The 25,805-nt window shown below is 41.6% G+C and overlaps 1 protein-coding gene across 1 annotated transcript in view; it reads right to left on the bottom strand.

Moving 5' to 3' along the window:
- FAT4 (FAT atypical cadherin 4) overlaps positions 1 to 8,171 on the bottom strand; it is a 203,075-nt gene extending 194,904 nt beyond the window's left edge. The window contains exon 1 of the mRNA XM_049885365.1: positions 1,497 to 8,171. Within this exon, the coding sequence (XP_049741322.1) occupies positions 1,497 to 6,671 (5,175 nt within the window). The 5' untranslated portion in view covers positions 6,672 to 8,171. The remainder of the gene's footprint in view (positions 1 to 1,496) is intronic.
- Positions 8,172 to 25,805: the final 17,634 nt, after the last annotated feature.

Genomic DNA, 25,805 nt, shown 5'->3' on the forward strand with positions numbered 1-25,805 from the left:
GTTTGGAAGGGCTTATTTGCTTACTTCAATAAATATTTTGGTTTTCAAATTGATCAAATCTCTTCATCTAAGAAATAACTCCTGAGGAGGAAGGTATAGATAGGCTTAGGTCTGGGGAGAGGGATGACCTCAAATCAAAACAAAATTACATGCAAAGCATGGCCCAAGTTAAACCACATACCCATAGCCCAACATGTAAGACCTATCTATGTTGGGATCTCTAAAAACAATAACTAGGTAAAAAAGGATACTTGGCCTAGAAATCCCTTCAGGGCTATGCAGTATATAAAATTGTATCTTACTTAGAATACTAATATTCTCTAAGTCCTGAATATACTTCACCTTCCATACAGCAGACATAGCTATTATGGAAAAAAGAATCACTAAGGATTAAATGAATAATAATAACTAACTATTTTAAATGAAGAAAATGCCCACTTCTAAAAAAAAAAAAAGGAAAGCAAGGAAACAAACACTTTTCACAAGCATGTTGTGTCTGGGCCGCTGCCAAGTATCACAAACCACATTTGATATTTGGTGTTTTTGGCTGAGTGATACCAGAATGTCTTTGGGGGGAGTGGGGAGGGAAGGAAGAACTTAGAAGAGGGTAAACAAGAGCTTTCCATAAAATAGCTGTATCATTTCAACTTGATTATCGAAACAACATTGGAAGTAGTTTAAAAAAAAAAAAATTACAAAGACATAGTAGCCTAAAACCCTAAGGAAGACGAAGCTTGGGATACTTCTGGCTTATGCAGCAGACAGAACAAAATGCACCGATGCCTTGGCATAGGACAACACAGTTGTGTCTCAAGAAAGGTTCTAATCTCTGATCATTCACAGTACATTCTTGCTTTACTTCAGTAGGGAAGAGAAAGGATTACCCAAAGTCAAAAGACAGTGTCTAAAACGGGAAGGCAAATCAGGAATCTCTCGAGGCTTGGCTCAGCACATTAAAATTAGTCACTGTCTATAAAGAAACTACCAAGACTGCTGAGGATGTGAAAATTAATACTGCCCTGATGTAAAATGCCAGTCCATCTTGCTTCGCCACTCCCACCTCAAAAAGCTATGGTGTAATGCTGATTTCTATTAATGTTCTTCATTTTGGAGTAGGGATCTCATAATCCTGAATTGCCTGTCCACTAATAGACATCCTTACTGAAAGGAGGTTAGCCCAATGTAGTGCTCTAGCTTATAAAAACTTTTTTTTTTCTTCTCTCTATTCCTAATATGGACAATGATTTCTCCCTAGCCTTATATATACAATTGCTATGAGGTGAAAATAAAGTGAACAATGTTCATTGTTTGCTTTTGGCCAAGACTAAAGCTAACTTTATAGAATTTCTTTGTGACAGAACGGTTTTATGTACCCCTCTTCATAAAACTAACAATAAACAATAAAGGTAAGCAATCATAGAAAGTGAACACAAAGAGAATAACCCTTCTGAAAGGCACATCATCAAATAATTAATAAATGACTGCAAAATCATTACCTCTGCTCTCTGGGTTCTGGGAAAAGCAGTTGATTTTTCTATGGCATAAACATCCACCAGGTAAAGACATGCTCCTTGCTCCCGGTCCAGAATGGCTGCAGTCTGAATGACGCCAGTAAGTCGTCCAATCGTAAAGAGACGTCCGACAGTTTTTTCTTCGCATCGAACTGAAACAATATAATACTCCACTGGGGCTTCAGAACCTCTAGGGCTAGCTGCTTCTATTGATATTACATTGGTCCCAATGGGTTCTCCTTCCTTCAGGATGGTTATATACTTGGGCTGAGTGAAAACAGGTCCATCAAGGCCCTGAAGAATGACTGTCAATTCAGTGGTTGATTTCTTCCTTTCAGGGCCAAGGTCTGTTGCTGAAACTATGAGATTGTAGATCAGCTGTGAAGGCACCAGTGCAGAAGCCACTCTCAAGTCTCCACTATAACGATCCACAATAAAGGTGTCTGTGTCTCCATTGATGATCTCATACTCCACCTCTCCATTGGCACCTTCATCTGGGTCAGCAGCCATGATTGTTGTCAGAACAGAACCAATCACAGCTGAAGGGTCTGCAGCAAGGGCATTTTGTGATATAAACATTGGAACATTGTCATTGAGGTCTGTAACCAAAATGGTCACGTTTTTCAAAGCATACCGCCTAGTTTCTATGGGCACAGCTTGATCATTGGCTTTTACAGTTAACTCAAAAAGATTAGCAAACTCCCGATCTATTTCAGCAGTAGTATATATCGTCCCTTTGACTTCATCTATGCCAAAGTGGTTGCCTCTTGGCATCTGTTGAATGATCGCATAGGATAGCTTCCCATTAATATCTGCATCGGGATCATGAGCAGTTACTGAAATGACAGATGTGCCAATGGGAACGTTCTCAACAATAGACTTGAAAATATCCCCAGGAGGAAAGCTAGGAGGATTGTCATTGAAGTCCCTCACGTGTATAACCACTGACATTGTGGATGAACGAGGAGGCCTTCCTTGGTCTTTCGCAGTTATATTTAATTTGTACAAAGACTGTGTTTCAAAGTCCAGTTTTTTGGCAAGAAAAATACTCCCAGTGTTTGGGCTAATGCTAAAAGTTCCATGGTTGTTGGTCCCACTAATACTGTAATGTAAATCAGCATTGTCACCCGAATCTGAATCAGTTGCAGTAACAGAGGACACCAGTTCGCCAATTCTCATGTTTTCCAAAACATCGACAAATAATGTTGATTTAGGGAAAGAAGGGGTATTGTCATTTTCATCTAAAATATCAATATTTAAGGTACAGGTTGAATTGAGGGAGACTGTCCCTGAATCCACTGCTTGAATAACAAGGGAATAGGCAGGTGTTGCTTCATAGTCTAATTTACCAATTAGGGTCACCTGGCCAGAAGTACTGTCTATAGCAAACTGTCTTTCTTCATTTCCTTTTATCACAGAATAATGAATAAGTCCATTGCTACCTTCATCAACATCTGAGGCAGATACTCTTAAAACTTGTGTCAGGTTGGCTGCTGACTCTGATATTGTAGCCTGGTAAAAGTCTTTCAAAAATTTGGGAGCATTATCATTTATATCCTTCATGTAAACATGTACAGTGGCCTGATCCTTGAGAGGCTGAGGGAGCCCCTGATCTGTTGCTATAACTGTAAAGCTAAACACTGCAGTCCCTCGCCGCCTCATCAGGGACTCCCTATCAAACTGATGAGTATTGGTAATCTTCCCACTAACAGCATGCAACTCAAAATCTGGCTGCACCATCTCAAAAGAATACCTTACTTCTCCATTTGGCCCAAAATCTTTATCTACAGCATTCACTTTACCCACAAACGACCCAGCTCTCTGCTCCTCTTCGAAGTAAAATGTATAATTGGTACTATTAAAAAGAGGTCTGTTATCATTTACATCTTCTAAAATCACAGTAACATTCACAGTAGCACTAAGGGGTTCCACGGCTCTGTCAGAAGCAACAACCAGTAAAACATATCTGTCTTGAAGTTCACGGTCCAGTTCACTTTTTATATACAATTGGCCATCTGGGAATACACCAAAAGCATCTCCTGCATTTCCTTCAGCAATACTGTATGCAATTTCACCATTTGCTCCTGAATCCTTATCAGAAGCTTGCACTTTAAAGAATCGAGAATTCACAGGTTCTGACTCAGAAAGGGTGACCTCATAAGAAAGCTGGTCAAACACTGGTGGGTTGTCGTTTACATCATGGACACACACTGTTAAGATGAAACTAGAGGACAGCTGCGGAACACCCATATCAGATGCCAAGATTTCTATCTGATAGGAACCGGCATGAACATCCAGGGACCCTAGTAAACTAATGTTACCGTTCTTTTCATTGATAGCAAACAGGTTCTTGGGATTTTGCTTCAGGCTATAGAGTACCATGCCATTGACACCTTCGTCAGGGTCCACAGCTTTGGCTTGGAAAATGCTGTGCCCTGCCTGCCAATTCTCCACCACGTTTACGCTCTCTACTGCCTGAAGAAAATGGGGAGAGTTGTCATTCAGATCCTTAACTGTTATGTTAACCACTGTGTCTCCAGTCACTGTGCCCCCACTGGCTACTACTTTCAGCTGATAAAAGGATTGCTCTTCTCTGTCAACCACACTTGCTGTGGTAAGCTGCCCAGTGACCTGGTTGATAGCAAACATACCTTTCTGATCCCCAGTAGTAATGAGATAACTGATGTTGGAATTGAGATCCATGGTGGATGCAGATACACTACCCACATGATATCCCAGAGCCACATTCTCAAAGACCACAAAGCTGTAGGCAGCCTGGCTAAATACAGGTGGGTTATCTTGAGTGTCCAATACAGTGATGGTCACTATCGCTTGGTTGGGGGATTGTAAATTGCCACCATCAGTTGCCACTATTTGCAACTGGTAAGCTGTTTTTTCTTCTCTGTCCAGGGCCATTCTTGTAGAAATAACCCCACTCTGAGCATTGACCTGAAACCGAGACCTGTCCCCAGCTGATATACTATACTTGACGGTTCCATTGGGACCCAAGTCTGGGTCAGTGGCAGACACTGTGGTGATGTAGCTACCTCCAGGTTCATTCTCCTGGATATGAGCAAAGTATTGGACAGGGTAGAATACAGGGCTGTTGTCATTCATATCCAAGAGACTCACATTTATGCGAGCCATTGATGACTGGGGAGGGGAGCCCAGATCTGTTGCCAGGACCAAGAGGGAGTAGAAAGCTTGCTCCTCTCTGTCCAAAGAGGAGATCGTACTCAACCTCCCAGACACAGGATCCAGACGGAAGGACTTCTGGACAGTCTCAGCCTCTTGTAGTGAGAAGCGCACTGTCCCATTGTCACCCAGGTCCCTGTCTGTCGCCCCAAGCACCAGCAGTTCTGTCCCTGTGGGGGCATTCTCAACCACAGACACATCATACCCTCCTGGCTGGCTGAATACTGGCTTCTCATCATTCACATCCAGGAGAGTTACTACAAGCTGGGCATAGGAAACCTTGGGGTGCACCCCATGGTCCCTCGCACTGATATTCAGTACAATCAGAGAAGCAAGTTCACGGTCCAGGCCCCCAGCAGCCCCAGTGGTCACCAGGCCGCTATGTTCACTGATATAGAACCAGCCTAGTTCATTGCCAGAGACAATGCTATAACGCAGGTTGGCATTGAGACCAGAGTCGCCATCAGTGGCAGACACTCCACTCACATAGCTTCCTGGGGGTGCCTCCTCGCTAAGGTTAACTCTGTACACTTGCTGTGTAAAGACAGGAGGGTGGTCATTGATGTCGTTGACAAAAATCACCAGGCTTGCCACAGAAGAGCGGGCCTGGACTGCTGCGGCAGGGGGCGCCCCGTAGTTATCAGAGACAGAAACTGTGAGGTTGTAGGAAGGGATACGCTCGCGGTCCAGGGCGCTGGCCACCTTGATAAGGCTCAGGTTCGGCACTTTGCTGCTCTGCACCTCAAAGTGGCGCTGCTCGTTGCCCCCGAGAATTTGCACAGAGATATTTCCGTTGGCTGCGGGGGAGTCTGCGTCGGTCACTGTGAGCAGAGCCACCACGGTGCCCACCTGAGCATTCTCATCCACTGAGGCGTAGCGCGAGGTGGCGGGGAAGTAGCGGAACTTCACCACGGGGTCATTGTCGTTCACGTCCAGCAGCTGGATCAGCGCCTCCGCGCGCCCAGTGAGGGAGGGTACGCCTCGGTCCATCGCCTGCACCGTAAGCGAGTACTGGCGGCGGGCCTCAAAATCCAGAGGCTCCCGCACCGTGATAAGTCCCGTTTCGGGGTCCAACTGGAAGGGGGTCCCCTCGTCCTGAAGCCGATAGCGGATGTCCGCGTTGGTGCCCTCATCCGCGTCCGCCGCCGCCACCTGGAGGACGCTAGAGCCCACAGCCGCGTCCTCAGGCACCCCCGCTTGGTAGTGAGAACTGCCAAAAATCGGGGGGTTGTCATTAATGTCTTGCACAGTCACGTTTACCTGAAGGTAGCCCCGCCGCTTTGGCTCGCCCTTGTCCTCCACCTCCACCAAGAGCTGGTACTGCGGCGTGGCCTCCCTGTCCAGCCCGCCCTTGGATACAAGATGCAAGAACGCACCCTCGCCGCTCGGGTTCAGGGTGATATCCAGACGGAAGCGGCCCGCCTCGTTGCCCCGGATGATCCGGTAAGAGCGGTGGTCCACACCGTTGGAGCCAATGTCCGAGTCGGTGGCAGTGTCCAAGATGACTTGGCGCCCGCTGCTACTGTCCTCCTTGAAAGTGACCACAATCGAAGGGTCCGGGAATACAGGGGCGTTGTCATTGAGGTCCCGCACCAGAACCCGCACCTCAGTGGGATAGGTGGGCGCGCTGGAAAGGACCACCAGGTTGATCACGTCGCTGGGCAGGCTCTCGCGGTCGATGGTGGTGGTGGTGTACAGAGCTCCGGTGCTACTGTTGATGGCAAACAGGGCGTGGTTTTCGCTGAGCCGGTAGGTGAAGCCCTGGCGCGTCTGGATGGTGCCCACCAGCGTGCCGGGAGGTTGCTCTTCCAACACTTGGAACACCTGGCGCTGCTCGGCCCCGCGGACCCGAGTCGGCCCCGGGAGCAGGGAAAGCAACCAAAAGACGCGAAGGATCTCAAATACTGATACAGAGGGCAGCAGGAGCCACGGGCGGCCAGGAGCCCTTTCTGCTGCCAAGTCCATGGTCCTAGTTCCCTTGAACGGTGTGATGAAGAGAAGGGGTTAAGCAAACGTAATAATATCTATAGGAATTAAGTAGCCCCGGGGGGGGGGGAAAAAAAAAGCAGCCAAAGGCTCTGTCTGAGAGCTCTGTTATTTCAAAAAACCTCCAGTCCAACAAAAGCAAGTCGCATCAACGAAAAGTCTCCAGGTAGCCAGTTGAACGAGTGATGCGAGAAAGATGCCGTGGCAAAAAGCAGCAGAGCATTCCGCGGGACCTCGTGTGCGTTGATGAGTTTCCAGAAAGTTTCTCAAGCCACGTACATTTCCCCTCTTTGCTTTGATTTGAATCTAGAAAGTCAGAGTCTTTTGCCGGGTGAATGTGAGTTCAGAGAGAAGGCTTGTATTTAAGGTACATGCGGAATCATTGCAAACAGTTGTCTTGAGAAACTTTAGAACTTACCCACTGCGAAGAAACTGAAGAGAGAAGGAAAAAAAAAAAAAAAAGGCCGGTAGCTCTGTGTGCAAGCACAATTGCGCACGGGGAAGGATGGTGGAAAACCGGGAGAATCGAATTCCTTTCCCAAAAGCTGGAGAAGAGGGATTTCCTCCAGTCCCCACTCCTCAAGAACAAGGCTGCAACTCCCCTCCAACAGGGCTGCAGCCCTGGCCACTGAGGCCCAAGCGGCGGCGTCTGCTCTCAGGCAGCTCTCGAAAGGCGTTCCAAGCGCTCGCCTTTGCGCTGTGGCTCCGACACTCGGGAGCACTCAGCTCCGTCCCTTCTCCCGCAGCCACCGCCGCCGCCGCCGCCCCTGCTGCGGCTTCGTGCCCGTGGTGGGGCTCAGACAACAGCCAGCGCTCCTCGGCATTTTTCACCTCTGCGGGGGCGTCTGCCAACCCATTATTTGTACATCCAAAGCGAGCGCAGGTCCTCTTTTCTTCTTGGTCTCTCGAGGGTCAGGCAGGAGCAGCGCGCGATCCCCCAGTTCCCTCCCCTCACCATGCCAGGGGCGTCTTTCTCCAGCGGTCCCAGTCAGACGCCCACTGTAGTGCGCCTTGCCCCTGCCCTCGTTATCTTTGCTTTTATTGTCCTGTGTCAGTTTCACTTTGTAATCCACAAGGCTTTTGTATTGGGGTGGGGGAGTGGTTCCCTCTTTCTCCTTCACTGTTGGCGGTGGAGGCGGCAAGGCGGCGCTGGGCTGTGGCGGCGCCCGCAGCAGCTTCGGACGGCGCCTGTCAGCGCTCTGGCTCTCGCCTCCCCGGCTGAAGGCTGTACCGCTGTTGGAGCTGGAGCTCAGGGAGACCCTCTAATCCTCCGGCTGGTGCCTCACGCTCTCCCCGCCCCTTCCCTGCTGCACGCGCGCACACACAACACGCACACACACACACCCACACACACAGCGCGTCGCCAAAACACAAACAGAGGGGGAGGGAAAACCGCGAGCCGGAGCCAGACTCAGAAACTTTGCTGGCCACTCATTGATCCCCGCACTTCAGTTCGCCGGGACTCCTCCTAGCTCCGGGTCCTGTCACCTACTGCCCCTCCCTCGCCCCAGCCCCATTGGGTCAGAGCTGAGGCCTCCGCGCCTGGCACTCCTACCCGGAGCGCCCTCCAGCTTTGCCCGCCTCCTACTGGCTTGCCGGGATGCTAATCACTCCAGCCTGCCGGAGGCCTGTAGGCGGTCCAGTGTGGAGCCCGAAGAGGCGGAGGCATTGAGAAAGGGTCCGATTTTTTTTTTTTCTTTTTTGTCGAATCTTGGCCGGCGTCAGAGCAATAACAGCAAAAGGCTGCCGCAGAATAGATGGGGGTGGGGTCAGGTCTGCAGATAAATAACTTTGGTGGCGGGCTCTGGGGTAAGACCGTTAGGTTGTTATGCTGGTAATAACTCAGGGGTAAGGGGGTCGAGAGAAATAAAAGAAAGGCGGGGGGTAGGGGTCTGTTCGAGCGGGGAGGAAGGATTAAGCAAAGCCTGTCTGGGAATGCACGGCGCAGATTGGCTTTAACTGTTTCCTGCCCCCTTTCTTTCGAAGGGAGGAGAGGGAGAACTGTACCGTGTGATCCGACAGAACCTAAACCGAGCCCTCCCCGTTCCTTTTCTGTCCACAGAGAGGGCTCCTTGCAGTATAGGGCGAGCTCATCCCTAAACCGGCACTCTTTTGCCCCCTCCCTCACCTTCCAGGTGACTCTGGACTACAAGGCCTCGGTAGCAGCCGCGCTTTCGACTTCCTTTAGGAAAAACCAGGGGAACTCAGTGTTTGTTTTGTTTGGTTTTCCTTCCTCACTGGATCCCAGGTGCCAGTAGCCGAACCTTAGAGTTTCAACAACAATAACAATGGAAGCCCTTTGGAACCGAGAGAGAGAGACCTTTTCCTGTTACAAAGTTAGTTCTTTCGGCATTTTAATCCCGATGGAGTTACTTTCCCCCTGGACGTTTTATAGCCAAAGGAATCCTAATGAACTCTTGTTTGGTTTTTTTTTTTTTTTCTGCGGGAAGGATAGATCTGAGAAAAATTGAAATAAATAAAATGAAATATAAGCTTAAATATTAAAAAATGCCCATGTGCCACACACTGCGCTCAGATGACTTTCCCTGCTGTTCACTGCCGCTAATTTTTGTGGGCATATGTCGCTTCTTTAAAAGAAAAAAAAAAAGTGACTAGGAATCAGGTCAGTGTTTTTTTCTTTTAGAAAAAAAAAAGGTAGAAAATAAGAATTTAAGCCAAACAATACAAAATATAGGGCATGTGTCATACATTTCTGCCACATGACCCCTCCAAATTTAAAACTTTTCTGCACGCAGAGAGAGTTCAGGCATGAGTAAATACTGCCCTCTGCTGTTTTATGTTAATCTTACATCTTTAGCTGCTTCGTTTCTTGCTTCAAAATTGGATGCAGAGACCCCGAAGTATCTGGTTACAAGGCTAATTCCTCCTTCTTGCCTTGGGATAGTGGCAAAGAAAAAAGATCCTTAGGAATCTCCTATTGCCTCTCTTTATTTAAGGTAAAATAATAATAATAATAACAGTAAGAGCAACAGGGCAGACAGCTAAATCAAGTCCTGCTGATGCAGACAGCCCGGGTAACCCAAATCTGATATATGGAAACCTAGTTCTAAAAGTGCTGTCATCAGTTCTTTTGTTTAGGTTAGTACATTCACTTCTACATATTCCTCTACTGTAATGTAATGAGGGAATTGGAAACAGACAAAGTTAAATTTAACAATTTCTGCATTTGGGGGATTTGAAAAGCATTGGAATGATTTTTTTAAAAAGAGGCATTTTTAAGCCATTTTTCAAAAATCGTGTCTCTGTTGACAAGTTACTATCTTCATATAATTATTTTTGGTGTAATTTTACCATGAAAGATCTTCATATTAACTAACCAAAGCCAAAATTCTTTATAAGTGGACTTAATTTGAACAGGTGAAAATCTTTCGTAGTCCATTGTGTGAAAACGGGGAATGCTCAATCTGTGCACTACACTGTTTTTAGTTTTAAAAAAACAAGATGTGGTAAAATAAATTAATACAGAAAATGTGTATATTTTCATTACATAGAATAATTTTTGGACAGTTTAATAAAAAGATTATCAAAGCCTATGTAGGCAATGTTATCAATATTTGAATAAGTGGACATCATCCATGATGATTAAAGAAATACAATCGTTTACAGATAAAATTTACGTGTATGAATGAATCCTTTGTTTTATTTATTTATCCCCACAGGGTTTCACAGGAAAGCCTTGTGGCATAGTGGTTAAGAACTACGGCTGCTAACCAAAAGGTTGGCAGTTTGAATCCACCAGGCACTCCTGGGATACTCTATGGGGTCAGTACTAGTCTGTCCTATAGGGTTGCTATGAGCCAGAATCGGCTTGACGGCGATGGGCTTGGTTTGGTTTTGGTTAGGGTTCCACAAATTGCTGTAGTAATGAAAATAAGGATGTAAAAAATAATAATAATAATAAAATGAAAGAAACTAAAGATATATCCAGCTCATTGTGTGCATGAAATATGCAAAAATCCCAGGAAAACAGTGATAGACATAAGGGTAATTTATCATTGTGCATTTCCTTTGATTAATTGCCCTTATAAAAACAAATTTAGTTTATTTTTGCCTTTTCATCAAAAGTTTAATTACTTGAGAAAAGGGTTATTTAGTCAAGCCATTTAATAAATATGAAATTAGATGCTTTTAAGAGAGAAATGTTTTCATCAATTTTTAATAGACTCTGGGGGGAAATAGTATTTGTATGTCCAGGCTTGAAAGAAAATAAAGAAAAAAAATCTCATGGGAAATTTAGAACATATGCATTAAAACAAATAACTCTTGTAACACTTTGTTATCATGATCTATACATAGTTACCATAATTACTTCATTAAATAACTGATTTTTTTTTCATGTTTTAGACTACAGGTGAAGAAACTACGTTAATATACTCCTGGAGGTCATAACATTTTAGCAACATTTTCCTCCTTCCTTGACCTAGCCTCCACTTCACTCTTTCCGTTCTCCTCCTTTCCCCTCTCCTCCCCTTTCTTTCCCTTTCCTTTCCCCCCTCTTCTAGGCCCCTCTAGGCTCAACTGCCCTTCTCGCTTCTCCATTCCTCTCCCCTCACTTGATTGGCTTGACTATACTCTCCTTTGGAGCCCTGGTGGTGCTTTGGTTAGGCTTTTGGCTGCTAACCAAAAGGTCAGCAGTTCAAATCCACCAGCTGTTCCTTGGAAACCCATAGGGCAGTTCTGCTCTGTCCTGTGAGGTCACTATGAGTCAAAATAGACTCGATGGCAACGGGTCTGTTTTTTTTTTTTTTTTTCTTTCCACTCTCCTTATCCCACCCTTACTGTTTCTATATGTAATTGAAAAATGTATATTATTTAGTTGTTTGGTAATTTTAGTTGAGATTAATGATACTATGTTATAGTATATATGTATCTCATCCTGCTTCTTACCTTTTTCCACCCAGTACTATGTTTGAAATATTTATATATTTTCTGTGTGTAATCTAAACTGTTGCTTCTGATTTCTGTGTTTTACTATAAAGTACATATCCATTGCAAACCCTGGTGGTGTAGTGGTTAAGTGCTACAGCTGCTAACCAAAGGGTTGGCGGTTCGAATCCACCAGGCGCTCCTTGGAAACTCTATGGGGCAGTTCTACCCTGTCCTATAAGGTCGCTATGAGTTGGAATCGACTCGACGGCACTGGGTTTGGTTTGGTTCAGTAAATATCCGTTACCTTTAACCTATCCACCTACACAGGTATAGAAACATTCAGTTCACTTCCAACTCTCTGGCATCACAGATAAATCTTCAAAGTGCATCCTTATAACTGTCCCCATATGGAACTGAATTGGATCTGTAGTGTCAAAGGAAGAGGCCACTACTCAAAATCTGAAACAACAGCCAAGTGTATTGCTTGCTAAACAAGAAAAAGCAGTGTTTGTAGAACACAGGTTTTCTGGGCAAAGCAGAGAGCTAAACTCATTGAGCTTTGGGAAAACGTGGAGTTCATGGATGCAAACATTCGGAGATGGAAGTGCTTAGGGACTGGTTGACTTTCGTGAATACAGATGGATAAGATTTTAGTCTTTAACTGTATTATTTCGCTCATCCTTATTTCTATGATCCTGCTCTGCTCTTCTTTTCCAACTTCTTGAGCTAAAAGTGTAATTCAGTATATTAAATGTTCTTATTCCCTAATAAATATTTAAAGCTATACATTTCCTGCTGATTACTACAATAGCCTAGTTCTGTTTTTGTTGTTAGGTACCATCGAGTCAGTTCTGACTCATGGCAACCCTGTGTACAAAAGAACGAAACACCAGTCCTGCACCATCCTCACGATTATTGCTGTGTTTGAGCCCACTGTTGCAGCCACTGTGTCAAGCCATCTCTTGAGGGTCTTCCTCTTTTTTGCTGACCTACTTTACCAAGGAAGAAGTCCTTCTCCAGGGACTGATCCCTCCTGATAACATGTCAAAGTACATGAGACAAAGCCTCTCCATTCTTGCTTCTAAGGAGGCTTCTGGCAGTACTTCTTCCAAGGCAAATGTGTTCATTCTTCTGGAAGTCCATGGTATATTCAATATTTTGCTAACACCCTAGTTCAAAAGCATCAGCTCTTCCATCTCCCTTACTCATTGTCCAGCTTTTGCATGCATATGAGGTGATTGAAAATGCCATTGCTTGGGGCAGGTGCACTTGAATGCTTTTTAACACTTTAAAGGGGACTTTTGCAGCAGGTTCACCCAGTGCACTGTGTTGTTTGATTTCTTGACCGCTGCTTCCGTGGATGTTGATTGTGTACCCAAGTAAAATGAAATCCTGGACGACTTCAACCTTTTCTCCATTTATCGTGATACTGCTTATTGTGAGGATTTTTGTTTTTGTTTAGCCTAGTCCTACAAAGCCTTAAAGGAGTCATGGTGATGCAATGGTTAAGAACTTGGCTGCTACCCAAAAGATCAGAGGTTTGAACCCGCCAGTTTCTGTGCAGGAGAAAAGATCTGGCAATCTGCTCCCATAAAGATTAAAAAAAAAAAAAGATTACAGCCATAAAAACCCTATGGGGTGATTCTACTCTGTCATATATTTTTGTTTGTTTCTGTGTTTCTTGCCTGCTTTTTAATTATTATTCTTATTTTGCTTTCCCTTTTTCTCCCTCTACTACTTTTGGTGTTTAATACTCTGTTTCTGTTATTTTAGTTTTAACTCTGGAAATTAACAACTTGGATACTTCTCCATGTCTAAAATGATTACTGCCTTAAGGAAAAGCAGACTTCTTCCTAGACAATACATTTTATATACATACGTTCACTTCCCAATTTGCATCTTAATTTGGTGGTGTATTTAAATTCTTCCTTTTATTTTAACTCTATTTAATATTAGCATGAAGTCCCTGGGCAACACAAATGTTTAAGTCCTCAACTACTCACCAAAGCGGGGTGGTTTGAACCTCCCCAGTACCTCAGAAGAAGGGCCTATCAATCTGTTTCCAGAAAGTCACAGCCTGAAAACCCTGTGGAGTGCAGCTCTGCTCTACAACACCGGGGGTCACCATAGGTCAGAATCCAGAAAGTCACAGCCTGAAAACCCTGTGGAGTGCAGCTCTGCTCTACAACACCGGGGGTCACCATAGGTCAGAATCCAGAAAGTCACAGCCTGAAAACCCTGTGGAGTGCAGCTCTGCTCTATAACACCGGAGGTCACCATAGGTCAGAATCCAGAAAGTCACAGCCTGAAAACCCTGTGGAGTGCAGCTCTGCTCTACAACACCTGGGGTCACCATAGGTCAGAATCCAGAAAGTCACAGCCTGAAAACCCTGTGGAGTGCAGCTCTGCTCTACAACCCCTGGGGTCACCATAGGTCAGAATCCAGAAAGTCACAGCCTGAAAACCCTGTGGAGTGCAGCTCTGCTCTACAACACCTGGGGTCACCATAGGTCAGAATCCAGAAAGTCACAGCCTGAAAACCCTGTGGAGTGCAGCTCTGCTCTACAACACCGGGGGTCACCATAGGTCAGAATCCAGAAAGTCACAGCCTGAAAACCCTGTGGAGTGCAGCTCTGCTCTACAACACCTGGGGTCACCATAGGTCAGAATCCAGAAAGTCACAGCCTGAAAACCCTGTGGAGTGCAGCTCTGCTCTACAACACCGGGGGTCACCATAGGTCAGAATCCAGAAAGTCACAGCCTGAAAACCCTGTGGAGTGCAGCTCTGCTCTACAACACCTGGGGTCACCATAGGTCAGAATCCAGAAAGTCACAGCCTGAAAACCCTGTGGAGTGCAGCTCTGCTCTACAACACCTGGGGTCACCATAGGTCAGAATCCAGAAAGTCACAGCCTGAAAACCCTGTGGAGTGCAGCTCTGCTCTACAACACCTGGGGTCACCATAGGTCAGAATCCAGAAAGTCACAGCCTGAAAACCCTGTGGAGTGCAGCTCTGCTCTACAACACCTGGGGTCACCATAGGTCAGAATCCAGAAAGTCACAGCCTGAAAACCCTGTGGAGTGCAGCTCTGCTCTACAACACCTGGGGTCACCATAGGTCAGAATCCAGAAAGTCACAGCCTGAAAACCCTGTGGAGTGCAGCTCTGCTCTACAACACCTGGGGTCACCATAGGTCAGAATCGACTCCACTGCAAGTGATTTGGTTGGTTTTTATAGCATTATTATATTTTTAAGATGATTATTTTCTACATTTTTTTTTTCAGTCTTCTGTCATGGATATTCTATCTTGGATCACTTGTATTCTGCCTGAAATACATTTTTCTGAATTTTCTTTAGAATGGCAGTTGCTGGTAACAAATATTATCTTTTCCTTCTTTTGATCAAAAAATAAATTTATTGTGTCCTTGTTCTTGAATATTTTAACTCTAAGAATAAAATTCTAAATCCAAAATTATTTTAGACTCATTGGGACCAAGATGTTTAACAGACGCCATTATTGTGCAAATATAAAAAAGGGAAACAGAAAGGGCATAAACTGATTAGGATACATCTAACACCACTTCACATCAACAATCTATTTCTTTTTGGGGGGGAAGGGGGTGATCAGAATCACTACTCTCTGTATTTTTTTTAATACAGTATCATTCCACTGAAGTTTGGCTTTCATTTCACTGTTAATCTAATTTTTTTTTTCCTTTTTTGCTTTTGTTCAGGGTGATCTGCCTTTTTCCACTGACTATTGTTATTTTTTTTTTATTGTTATTGTTAAAATACAAGGAGCTTTTTTTGTTGTTGTTAAAATTCTTTTTTTTTTTAATAGGGTCACTGTGAGTTGGAATTGACTCTATGGCAGTGGGGCGGGATGGGGTTGCATTTTTATTTATTTTTTTTATTTTATGTGTAGATGTGATTTTTTTGTAACCCTGCTTGAAAATCATTGAGATTTTAATGATACAAATTGTTGTTTTATTATTTCTGGAAAATGTTCAGCCATTACATCTTCAAAAATTGTTCCTTGTTCCTTTTCCCTTGCTATTTTTTTCAGGAACTTCAATTAGACACAGATTAGAAATTCTCTTGATATCTTTTATGTCTCTTAATATCACTTTCATATTTTCCATAAACTTAATTCCAGATAATTTTTGTGTTTGTCTTCTAGTTCACTCTTTCTTCGTTTTTGTCTAATCTGCTACTAAACTCATCCATTTAATTTTTCAGTTTAATTACTGAATTTTTACACCTAAATGTTCTTCTCTATTATTTCGTAGTTAACTGTCCCCTGCAGATATTTTCAAGCTTGTTTTTTATTTCTTTGAACATGCTATGCATATTGTCTTAGTTTCTTAGTGTTGCAGTAAAACAAATACCACAAAATGAGGAGCTCTAAAGAATAGAAAATTTTTTTCTCACAGTTCTGGGGGCTAAAAATCCAAATCAGGGTCTTAGTCTTGTTGATTCCTTCTGTGAGTGAGCCTTTCTCCTAGTTTCTGACGTCTGCTGGTTGTCCTTGGAGTTCCTTTGCTTGTAGATGATCCCTACGTGTCATCTGTCTCTTCCCCCACACCCGCCATAACCTCCTTGTGTGTGTAAGTGTGTGTGTATATCTTATCTGCTGTTTTAGTAACTTTTAAGTGATTAGATTTAGAACCCAGCCTTCTCAGGTATGACCTAATGTACACAGCAAAGAAAGCCTCATTTCCAAGTAGGATTACATCCACAGGTATAGGATTTAAGATTACAACACACATTTTGAGAAGACACAATTCAATCAATAACACAGTTTTATTGTTTTAGCTATGTTACTGATAATTCCAATATCAGAAATAATCAATGATCTATTTCAACTTTCCATTGTTGTTGCTAGTTCTAGCTCATAGTAAATTATTTCCTTGTGTGTTTCATTATGTTTGAATAAGAACTGCTCATTTAAAATCGGAACATTATTTGTGAATGTTCTTTGCTGTTTAGGAGAGGGGTTCTTCTCTAAAGAATATCTGATTATGCTTTCACTGGGAACATGTGAGTAACTACTAGGCTGCAACTGCTACTGTTTCCATTGAGGGTAAGATGCCAACAATTAAAAAAAAAAAATCTGCCAAATAAGCCATGAAAAAAAATGCTTTCTCATCACTGCAATTTTTTTATTTAAAGATCTCTTTAAGCTCATTTACATTGTTATATCATTTTTCTCTATGTTTTATAAGTAAAATAAATTGAACATTTACATTTTCTTCACATTGAAAATGCAGCTGAAAGGGGTAAAACACTTATTAAAAGAGCACTCCATTATTGTGGCTGTAATTTTTTTCTAATATCTGACAGTGCAAACTTGAAACTCAGGTGCAGCCAATCATATTTAAATCATAACTGTTGCTGGGCCATCAAAAAAATGTAAGGACATATCCTGATTGTTAAATCTTTCTTTGTTAAGTGTTACAATATACGCTGCAAAAGTGGATCTTAAAACAATGAAATATGGTAAATTCACAGCTCGAAGATCTTTATTTGTTTTAACACCCTAGTAATGTAATTTTGAGAGTCAGCTTGTGGCTCCAACTTCTCCAGAATGAAGTTTTTCTCTCCTTCCTGCTCTACTCAATTGCTAAGGCAACTTTACTTTCAGTGTCTTGAGGAAGGCAAGATCAGTAAGTATATATATATACATATATATACACACACACGCACATATGTATATGTGTATATATATATATATGTATACACACATACAGAGAGAGAGAGATAACCTCTGAGGACAAGAATAATTCGGGGGACACAGCTTCAACAGGAGAAGTCTCTGACTAGAGTCCACACCCTGAGATGAAACCCAGGATTTATCTCTTAGTTTTCTTTCATGCCCTATCACACCTTAAAATTCAAAGCTCAAGTTTGCCAAATTTGGCAAATGTCCTCAGGATAAAAGCAACTTTAGTGCTGTGTTTACCACTGTGGAGTCCCACCTTTGCCTAGAACTCTATCTGCTAACATCTAACTATCATGGCAGCTTTTTGATCATGTAAGAAAATATTTAAAAAATCAGTAATTTTAGTTGTTTTCAGAAATGAAATAATAACCTGGCATATTATCAGAATATCTTCTTCTTTCCATCCCTCCTGCCCCTGCTTTGGCAACTCTTTTGTTACTTGGCTTTCTCCATCTGTCATACATTTTTCTTTAGCTTTTTCTTCCTGTCTTTTTGGAAAATTACCGAATTTGATGCTTGTAATGGTAATTTTATGTGTCAGCCTGGCTAGGCTATGTTGCCCAGTTGTTTGGTCAAATGCTAGATCTTGGTGTGAAGGCACTTATACATGATTAACATTTAAATCATTTGACCTTGAATAAAGCTGATTACTCCCCATAATGTGAGTGGGCCTCTATCCAGTTGAAAGCATTGAGAGCAAAAACTGAGGTTTCACAAGGAAGCAAAAGAAGGGTTCTGCTTCAAGACTATAATATAGCTATCCTGCTGGAGTTTCTAGGCTACTGTCTGGCTGATGAGTTTTAGGCTTGCGAAAACTCACAATTGCATGAGCCAATTCCTTGAAATAAATAAATCTCTTTCTCTCGATACACGTAACTTGTTTTTTCATTCTTCAGGTATACCACTGACTAATCTTTTGTTCTCATTTATCGAAATATTTTTTTCATGCCTAAATGTCCACTTCATTAATTTTTTCAATTAATTCTAATTCTTGTTTTATATTGGAAATATTTGGTGCAGTGCTTAAGAGCTATGGTTGCTAACCAAAAGACTGGCAGTTCAAATCTACCAGTCAATCTTTGAAAACCCTGTGGGGCATGTCTGGATCTCTGGTGGTGCAGTGGTTAAGAGCTCGGCTGCTAACCAAAAGGTTGGCAATTCAAATCCACCAGCCACTCCTTGGAAACCCTATGGGGCAGTTCTACTCTCTCCTATAGAGTTGTTATGAGTCAGAACCAATTCAGCCAACAACAGGCATCTATCTACTTGTCTATGTGTCTGTCTGTTTCACACTCATTTTAGATTCTCCTCCCATCTGTTAAAATTCTTCTGTTTCTTGTGTCCATTTATGATGCCAAGTGCACCAAGCAAAGGACACGATAGTCAAACTACATGGTAAAAATAAGCATGAATCCAATTCCCACCTGGAAGTGGACCCAAGCTTCACCTTCCCACATCTTCATTCCTCATCGATAGCCACTTTCATGGGACTTCCTCTCTTTCTGACACAGAGTTAGGTCAGACTTTATCCTAGCCACCGTGAGCCAGGTCAAAACATCCCTGGCCACCCATGGTCAGGTTACTGGGTACCAGTCATAGGCTCAGGGGTCTGCACAACTCCCTACACTTCAAACTAACTGCCTGTCTAGCCACCTGCTGCTAGAACGTCAGCTAGAAGGATTCTATCCTTCTTCATTCACTGCCCGTGCAGCCTTTCTCTGTCTCCCAGCCACTTGGATCTAAGTCAGAGTCTCATGACCCCTTGTATGTTTGTTAATTCTCTATAACAGCTCAGTAAATTCATGGAGACTATTACGTACACTTACAGTTACACATTTATTATAACCAGATATAATACAAGAGAAGAGACACATCAGACAAGGTCTGAGAGAGGTCATGGCACAAAGTTTCCATTGTTCCCAGAGACTTGCTACACTCTCCTGTGCATGGATGTTCTTGCCATTCCAAGAAGCCCCAAGACAGCACCGAGGTCCAGGGACTCTAGATAATGAATATGCATGACTCATTGAATACGCATGATTGACTACATCATATACCACTCAGTTCCTGAAGTTAGTTGCCAGGTGATGAGTTGGGGGCTCTCAACTCATATGCACATGTTTAAGTGTTGCCTATTTGTTTTAGAAAAACAAAGACATCTTAATTGCTGGGGAATTCCAAGGGTTATTTTCAGAAACTAGAGACAAAAGGCCAAATGGAGTTTTTTTGCTCCACACACCTATGTTGTTCAGTCTGTCTTTCTTTGAGGTATTGCGTTCCTTATGTATTTAGTTAGTTTAGTTTATGAGTTCTTATTCTCGTGGGCAACAGCTGCTCTGATAAAATTTGTTGAAGAGGAGATATCAAAGGCCAGGTTTTAGTCTGTTAGCTTAGAGCAGGAGTTAGAAAACTTTTTTTTTTTTTGGTAAAAAGCAAGATAGTAAATATTTTAGGCTTTCAGAGCCAGACATTGTTCTACTAGTCAGCTCTGCTCTTAAATAGTGTGACAGCAGCCATAGATAATATGTAAATGAACGGATGTGATTATGTTACAATAAAAATAGGAACCAAACCAATTGCCATCAAGTCGATTCCAACTCTAGTGACCCCCTAAGACAGAGTAGAACTGCTCCATACTGTTTCTGAGGATTTAAACTGCCGACCTTTTGGTTAGCAGCTGCGCTTTTATGTCCGCCACCTGGGCTCCATAAAAATAGGAAGCAGGCCGAAAGCAGGTTGAATTTGGCCTGCATGTTGTAGTTTGCCAACCCCTGGTTTAGAGCACAGAAGGAGAGCTCCGTACAGAGAGCGTCACCAGATGACCGCTGTTGATCATTCCCATTTGTAGTCTTTAGTTTTAAAGAGTGAAGTGAAGCAGAATTGGGAGGTAATAATTTGTAATCTACAGCCCTGGGAGTTTTCAGATGGTAGAATTGAGGGACCCAATGTTTAAAGGCAGCTGGCCAGTCTGCACTTATTTTATGAGTACAGTGCTGTCTTGCCGTCTGCTGATGATTTCTGTCTGCAAAGAAGCAGGCAATAATCGCCTCAAGGCAACAGAGGGTATAGGAGAAAGCTACTTTTTTTTCCTAACCATTTATCTTTTCTAACTATTTATGTGACTCTCTAGCCTTTATTATTTGGTACTTAGCTTTCTTCTTCTATTATCCATATCTCCTTGTTCTATAATATATATAATACATGTAGTTATATATGTTACCGCTATGAGTCGGAATCGACTCAACGGCAATGGGCAATGGGGTATATGTTTACCCAATTTTTTCTAGTTAGTATTCAATTTCCAAAGTTACGTGGAACCAACTGTGTATGTAAATAAATATAAAACTACATGATGGAAACTAGAATCATATTTTTTAACATCACACTTATGGGAGAAACAAAATGAAGGGTTTGCTTTGAAATCCCGCATAGTACAGTACATGTGAGTTTGTGAGCAAACCCGCTGGAATGGAAATTGCTTATACTAAATGTGAGACTAGGTTGCTGAATATTGTGGCATTTGCCACAAACCAGTAATTACCTACCGTAATTTGGAGATGCTTCTCAGTCCAAGAACTATTTGTGACAATCTGCCATTTTGTTGGATTATATAATATGTCAAGAATTGGTCATATTTTAATTCTTCATTATGTAATGGAGTCTTAAGTCTGTCTCAAATTTAAACAATATTAAGAAACAAATTAATTGCATTACAGCCAAAGACTACATGTTTCCTATCAAAAACAATAAAATGAAGCTGGCATTGAATTTCATGCAGGAATATAAAGAGAAAAAAGAATAGATGTCTTTAATTTCTATAAATACATATGTTTGCCATGCCAGAGAACAGTTCGGTAAAATATGATATTCAGTCTGGATTGGCTAGATTTTATTATTTGAAAAATTTTGAAGATACAGAACAATTTAACTGTAACCTCCATCATCAAAAGGAGAATTGGACAATCAGGGCACTGCTGCTGGAACTGTTGAATCTAAGAACACAAGTAACCCTGATCCACAGCTAACATTTTATCACATTTTCTGGTTTTTGTTGTTGTTGTTGGCTATTGGTAAGTCAGCTCCAATTCAATAGTGTCACTAGGGTTGGAGTCACCCATTGCAGTAACTCGTGGTGTCACCCCCCTGACATGGACCCCCTTCTATACCAGCCACTCAGCACCCAGGTAATTTTTTTTTTGTGCTAATATTACTCAAATCGTAATTCCCATATTATCACTTCTTTTCCTTTAATTACCACTTCATTCTCAAAAAAGTTATTGAGATAGATTCACAAACACCAATTACCACAATACTGTAGCTAAAACAACAGAAAATGTGACAAAATCAGTGACTATAAAAAGACCAGTATCAACAACAGCACTTGATTGTAGTGAGTGTAATTGAGTAACAGTGACAGCTCTTATGGGAGCACATTAGAAGATTAGGAAATAAATTAGCATAGAGGTTAGTCTTGTAAGCATATTGATACATGTAACCTGGGCTTACAAAAAATGTTTTTGTTGTTATAACTAACTACAGGAATATTTTTATGGACAGTCATTTTGGTGTCACCTCCTCTGACAGTGTCACCCTGAGCCATCTGTACCCCCACATCACCCTAGGGACACCACTGCTCCAATTCGTAGCAACCTTAGGTATAACAGAATGAAACGGTGCCTAGTCGTGCACCATTCTCATAATCATTATTATATTTGAGCTGATTGTTGCATCCTTTGTGTCAATCCATCTCGTTGAGGGTCTTCCTATTTTTTGCTGATCCTCTGTTTTACCAAGCATGATATTTGTCTCTAACAATTGGTCCCTCCTGATGACATGTTCAAAGTAAATGAGAAAATCTTGCTATCCTCAACTCTAAGGAACATTCTTGCTGTACTTCTTCCAAGACAGATTTGTTCATTCTTATGGCAGTCTGTGGTATATTCAATATTCTTCACCAACACAATTTGAATGCATCAATTCTTTGGTCTTGCTTTTTCATTGTCTGACCTTTGTATGCACATGAGGTGATTAAAAATACCATGGCTTGGGTCAGGTGCACCTTAGTTATCAAAGTGACATCTTTGCTTTTTAATCCTTTAAAGAGATCTTTTGCCCAATGTAATGCATCATTCAATTTCTTGACTGCTGCTTTCACTCACGGCCACTGATTGTTGATCCAAGAAGAATGAAATCGCTGACAACTTTAATTTCTTCTTCATTTATCATGATGCTATTTATTGGTTCAGTTGTAAGGATTTTCATTTTCTTTATGTTCAGATGTAATCCATACTGAATGTTGTAGTCTTTTACCTTCATCAGTAAGTGCTTCAAGGTATTCTTCACTTTTCTTGTTTACTTTTTTTATTCGAGAAGATACAATACAGACTACTTTACTATGCATTATTACTTAATGAGCTTTTTCTTGTAATTAAAATAATTTGATATGAATATCATTTTACTGGCTAGATAACATTTTCTCATATGAATAGACCAATTTTTTTAGTCATTCCTTTTATGTTGACATTTAAAATTCTTCTGAGTTATTTTTGCCGTTATAATTAATGTTTTGATAATGATCATGTATTCATTTATTCCAACAATTTATTGAAAAGAAACTGTCAGTTACCTCAAAGCTACAGAGCATAAAATGTTCAGTAATGTAGATACAGCTTTTGTCATGTTTAATCAAATCACAGAAATTTAAAAAAGAATATAAAATTTTAATGACCCTTATTGTGTATTGCCAAGCTGCTTTCCAGAAATGAAGCAACAATTTATAATTGAACCTGATGAAGCTGATGAACAAAGAAAAAAACACATTTAAGTGTAGCATGTCTTAAAATCCTGGCCCCTTGCATATGTGTGTGGGAGGGGGAAGCCAGAAAGGGTCTTCTTTTAAACTGTGCTTTTATTATATTTTTCATATATTAGTTGTTTGTATCTCTTCTTTCAGAATTTATGTTCTTTACCAATGTAATCAGTTGGGGTCTCAGGGATTTTTTTGTTTGTTTGTTTTTGTTTTGTTTTTTGGTTGTTGCTGTTATTGTTAACAGCAACAGAAGAACTGCCCCATAGAGTTTCCAAGGAGCATCTGGTGGATTTGAACTGCCCACCTTTTGTTTAGCAGCTGTAGCTCTTAACCACTATGCTACCAGGGTTTCCGCCACAGGTGTTAAAATAAAAAAAGAAAAAAAATAGTGCGACACCAGGGTTTCCACAGGTGTAGAGGACATAAATAATTGTTTTCTCTGTCTACTATGGCGCCAAAGCATAACAGTTTGAAAATTCACAGATTAAAACATTGTTTTCTAAAATGTGGTAATAATAGTGGTCCCCACAAATTATTCCAGGAGTTTAAGGAGAGGGTTTTGAAGAAAATTAAAAAAAAAAAAGAAAGAAATACAAACCGGTTGCCCCGCAGTCGATACCAATTCATAGCGATCCTATAGGACAGAGTACAACTGCCCCATTGGGTTTCCAAGGAGGGACTGGTAGATTCAAACTACTGACATTTTTTTTGGTTAGTAGCCGAGCTCTTAACCACCATGCAACTAGAGGTCCTGGATTTTGAAGAGAATGGTAAATAATACAGTAAAGAAAAAAAGATTCAAAACACCATGGTGTTATAGATTGACATTCAGCTTCTACTCCAACACTCAAGAGCCTTTTTTTCTTACAGACTCTCATACATGGTTCTTCATTTTATTTTTCTATATTTAGATGCACTCACATGGAATTTGGCAGGCAAATATGTGGCAATGGCTGTTTCCTTTTCCATTAGCTCTTTTTCTGTTGGTCAGCACAACTATGCAGGCATTTCCACACGGTGTGCCAGTATCCAGTCCACGTGAGTGTTGAAAAGCAAGAGCCATGGCATTTGCGGCTGTAGCAAATTTCTTATCCTTGGATCACAGTTATTTTGGTATGTTCTCAAAGTTAAATAATCCAGTGGTGGTCTCCTATTTCTCCACCTTGTTGGTTTTGTTGTCCTAGGTGAGGCAGTTCTCTCTACAGCTCTTCTGACAGTAACCAATTCGCTACAGTAAATGTCCTTCTTAAACCACCTAGCGTGCCTTGTGTTTCTGGCATCTGAACTTTGACTGATACAATCACAAGATGATAAAAGTTATTCTGTTTTCTGGGAGAGCAGTTTTCTAGTGGGATGCAGAACCCAAATTCACATAAAAAGACTAGACTTAACGGTCTGACTGAGACTAGAAGGACCCCAGAGGTCATGGTCCGCAGGCCTTCTGTTAGCCCAAGAGAGGAATCATTCCCAAAGCCAACTCTTCAGAAAGGGATTGGACTGGACTATAAGATAGAAAATGATACTGGTAAGGAACGAGCTTCTTGGATCAAATAGACCCATGAGACAATGCGGGGAGCTTCTATCTGGAGGGGAGATGAGAAGGCAGAGGGGGACAGAAGCTGACTGAATGGACACGGAAATACAGGATGGAGAGAAGGAGTGTGGCGTCTCATTAGAGGGAGAGCAACTAGGAGTATATAGCAAGGTGTACATAATTTTTTGTATGAGCGACTGACTTGATTTGTAAACTTTCACTTAAAGCACAATAAAAAAATTTTAAAAAGTTATATTTTCACTTCTCTTTCAAGTCAAGGAGAAATTATTTGCTTGATGTCAAAATGTTTGAACTTCTCCTTAACATTGCCAATCTTCCTTTTGAACAACAGCAACGAAAACGGTCTATGTGAATAGTCCTGTATGCAAAGCATAATTCATCAAAATTTGATTAACATGATACTATTTTATAACAAGATGGATTCTCTTCCATAAAGATGTTTAAAATATGTGTCAGCAGTAATGAACATAATACACATTGAAATAAAGAAAAAAACTCCGAACGTGGCGAATGCTAGAAGGTAAAGGAAAATTAACATAGGTGTTTAGTGGCACTTGAACAATTTTGATATATTATGGTGCTCAAAGCCCTTATTAAAAGAAAGGGTGCATTATCTGTACTATTTAGCTGGAATATTCCAGATGTTCCTAGTCTTTATAAACATATCACAACATCTTAATTCTTTGTTTGTTTGAATTGCTCCTTAGTCATGTCTCTTTTTCATTCCATTCTTAATCACCGAGTCTGTGATTAAAAATGGCAAACATATGTTTCGGGAAGAAACTAAACTATGATTTTGGTGGTGGGTAGTAATTTCTGAGTGGCAGAACATATTAACCCCTTTCTTCCCATCCTACTCATGAACTCATAACAAGGCACAACAAAACAGTAAACACAAACAAACAAAGGATCAAAAAAAAAAAGAATACTTGTCAGTTCAAATCTGTGGTTACAGCTATGCTAAGGAGCTGTTTCTGGAGAAACAAACAAACAAAAAGTTACAGTTTAACACACACAAAACAATGCTAAGCTAAAATAACATAAAAACTAAGAACATTATTGTGGTTAAGACTTAATTTATACTTTAAAGAAAAAAGCAGCTTTAAAATCTGACAATCATTCGATCCAGTTCTGAC

The sequence above is a fragment of the Elephas maximus genome, chromosome 5 (assembly GCF_024166365.1).
Source record: "Elephas maximus indicus isolate mEleMax1 chromosome 5, mEleMax1 primary haplotype, whole genome shotgun sequence".
Classification (NCBI taxonomy): domain Eukaryota; kingdom Metazoa; phylum Chordata; class Mammalia; order Proboscidea; family Elephantidae; genus Elephas; species Elephas maximus.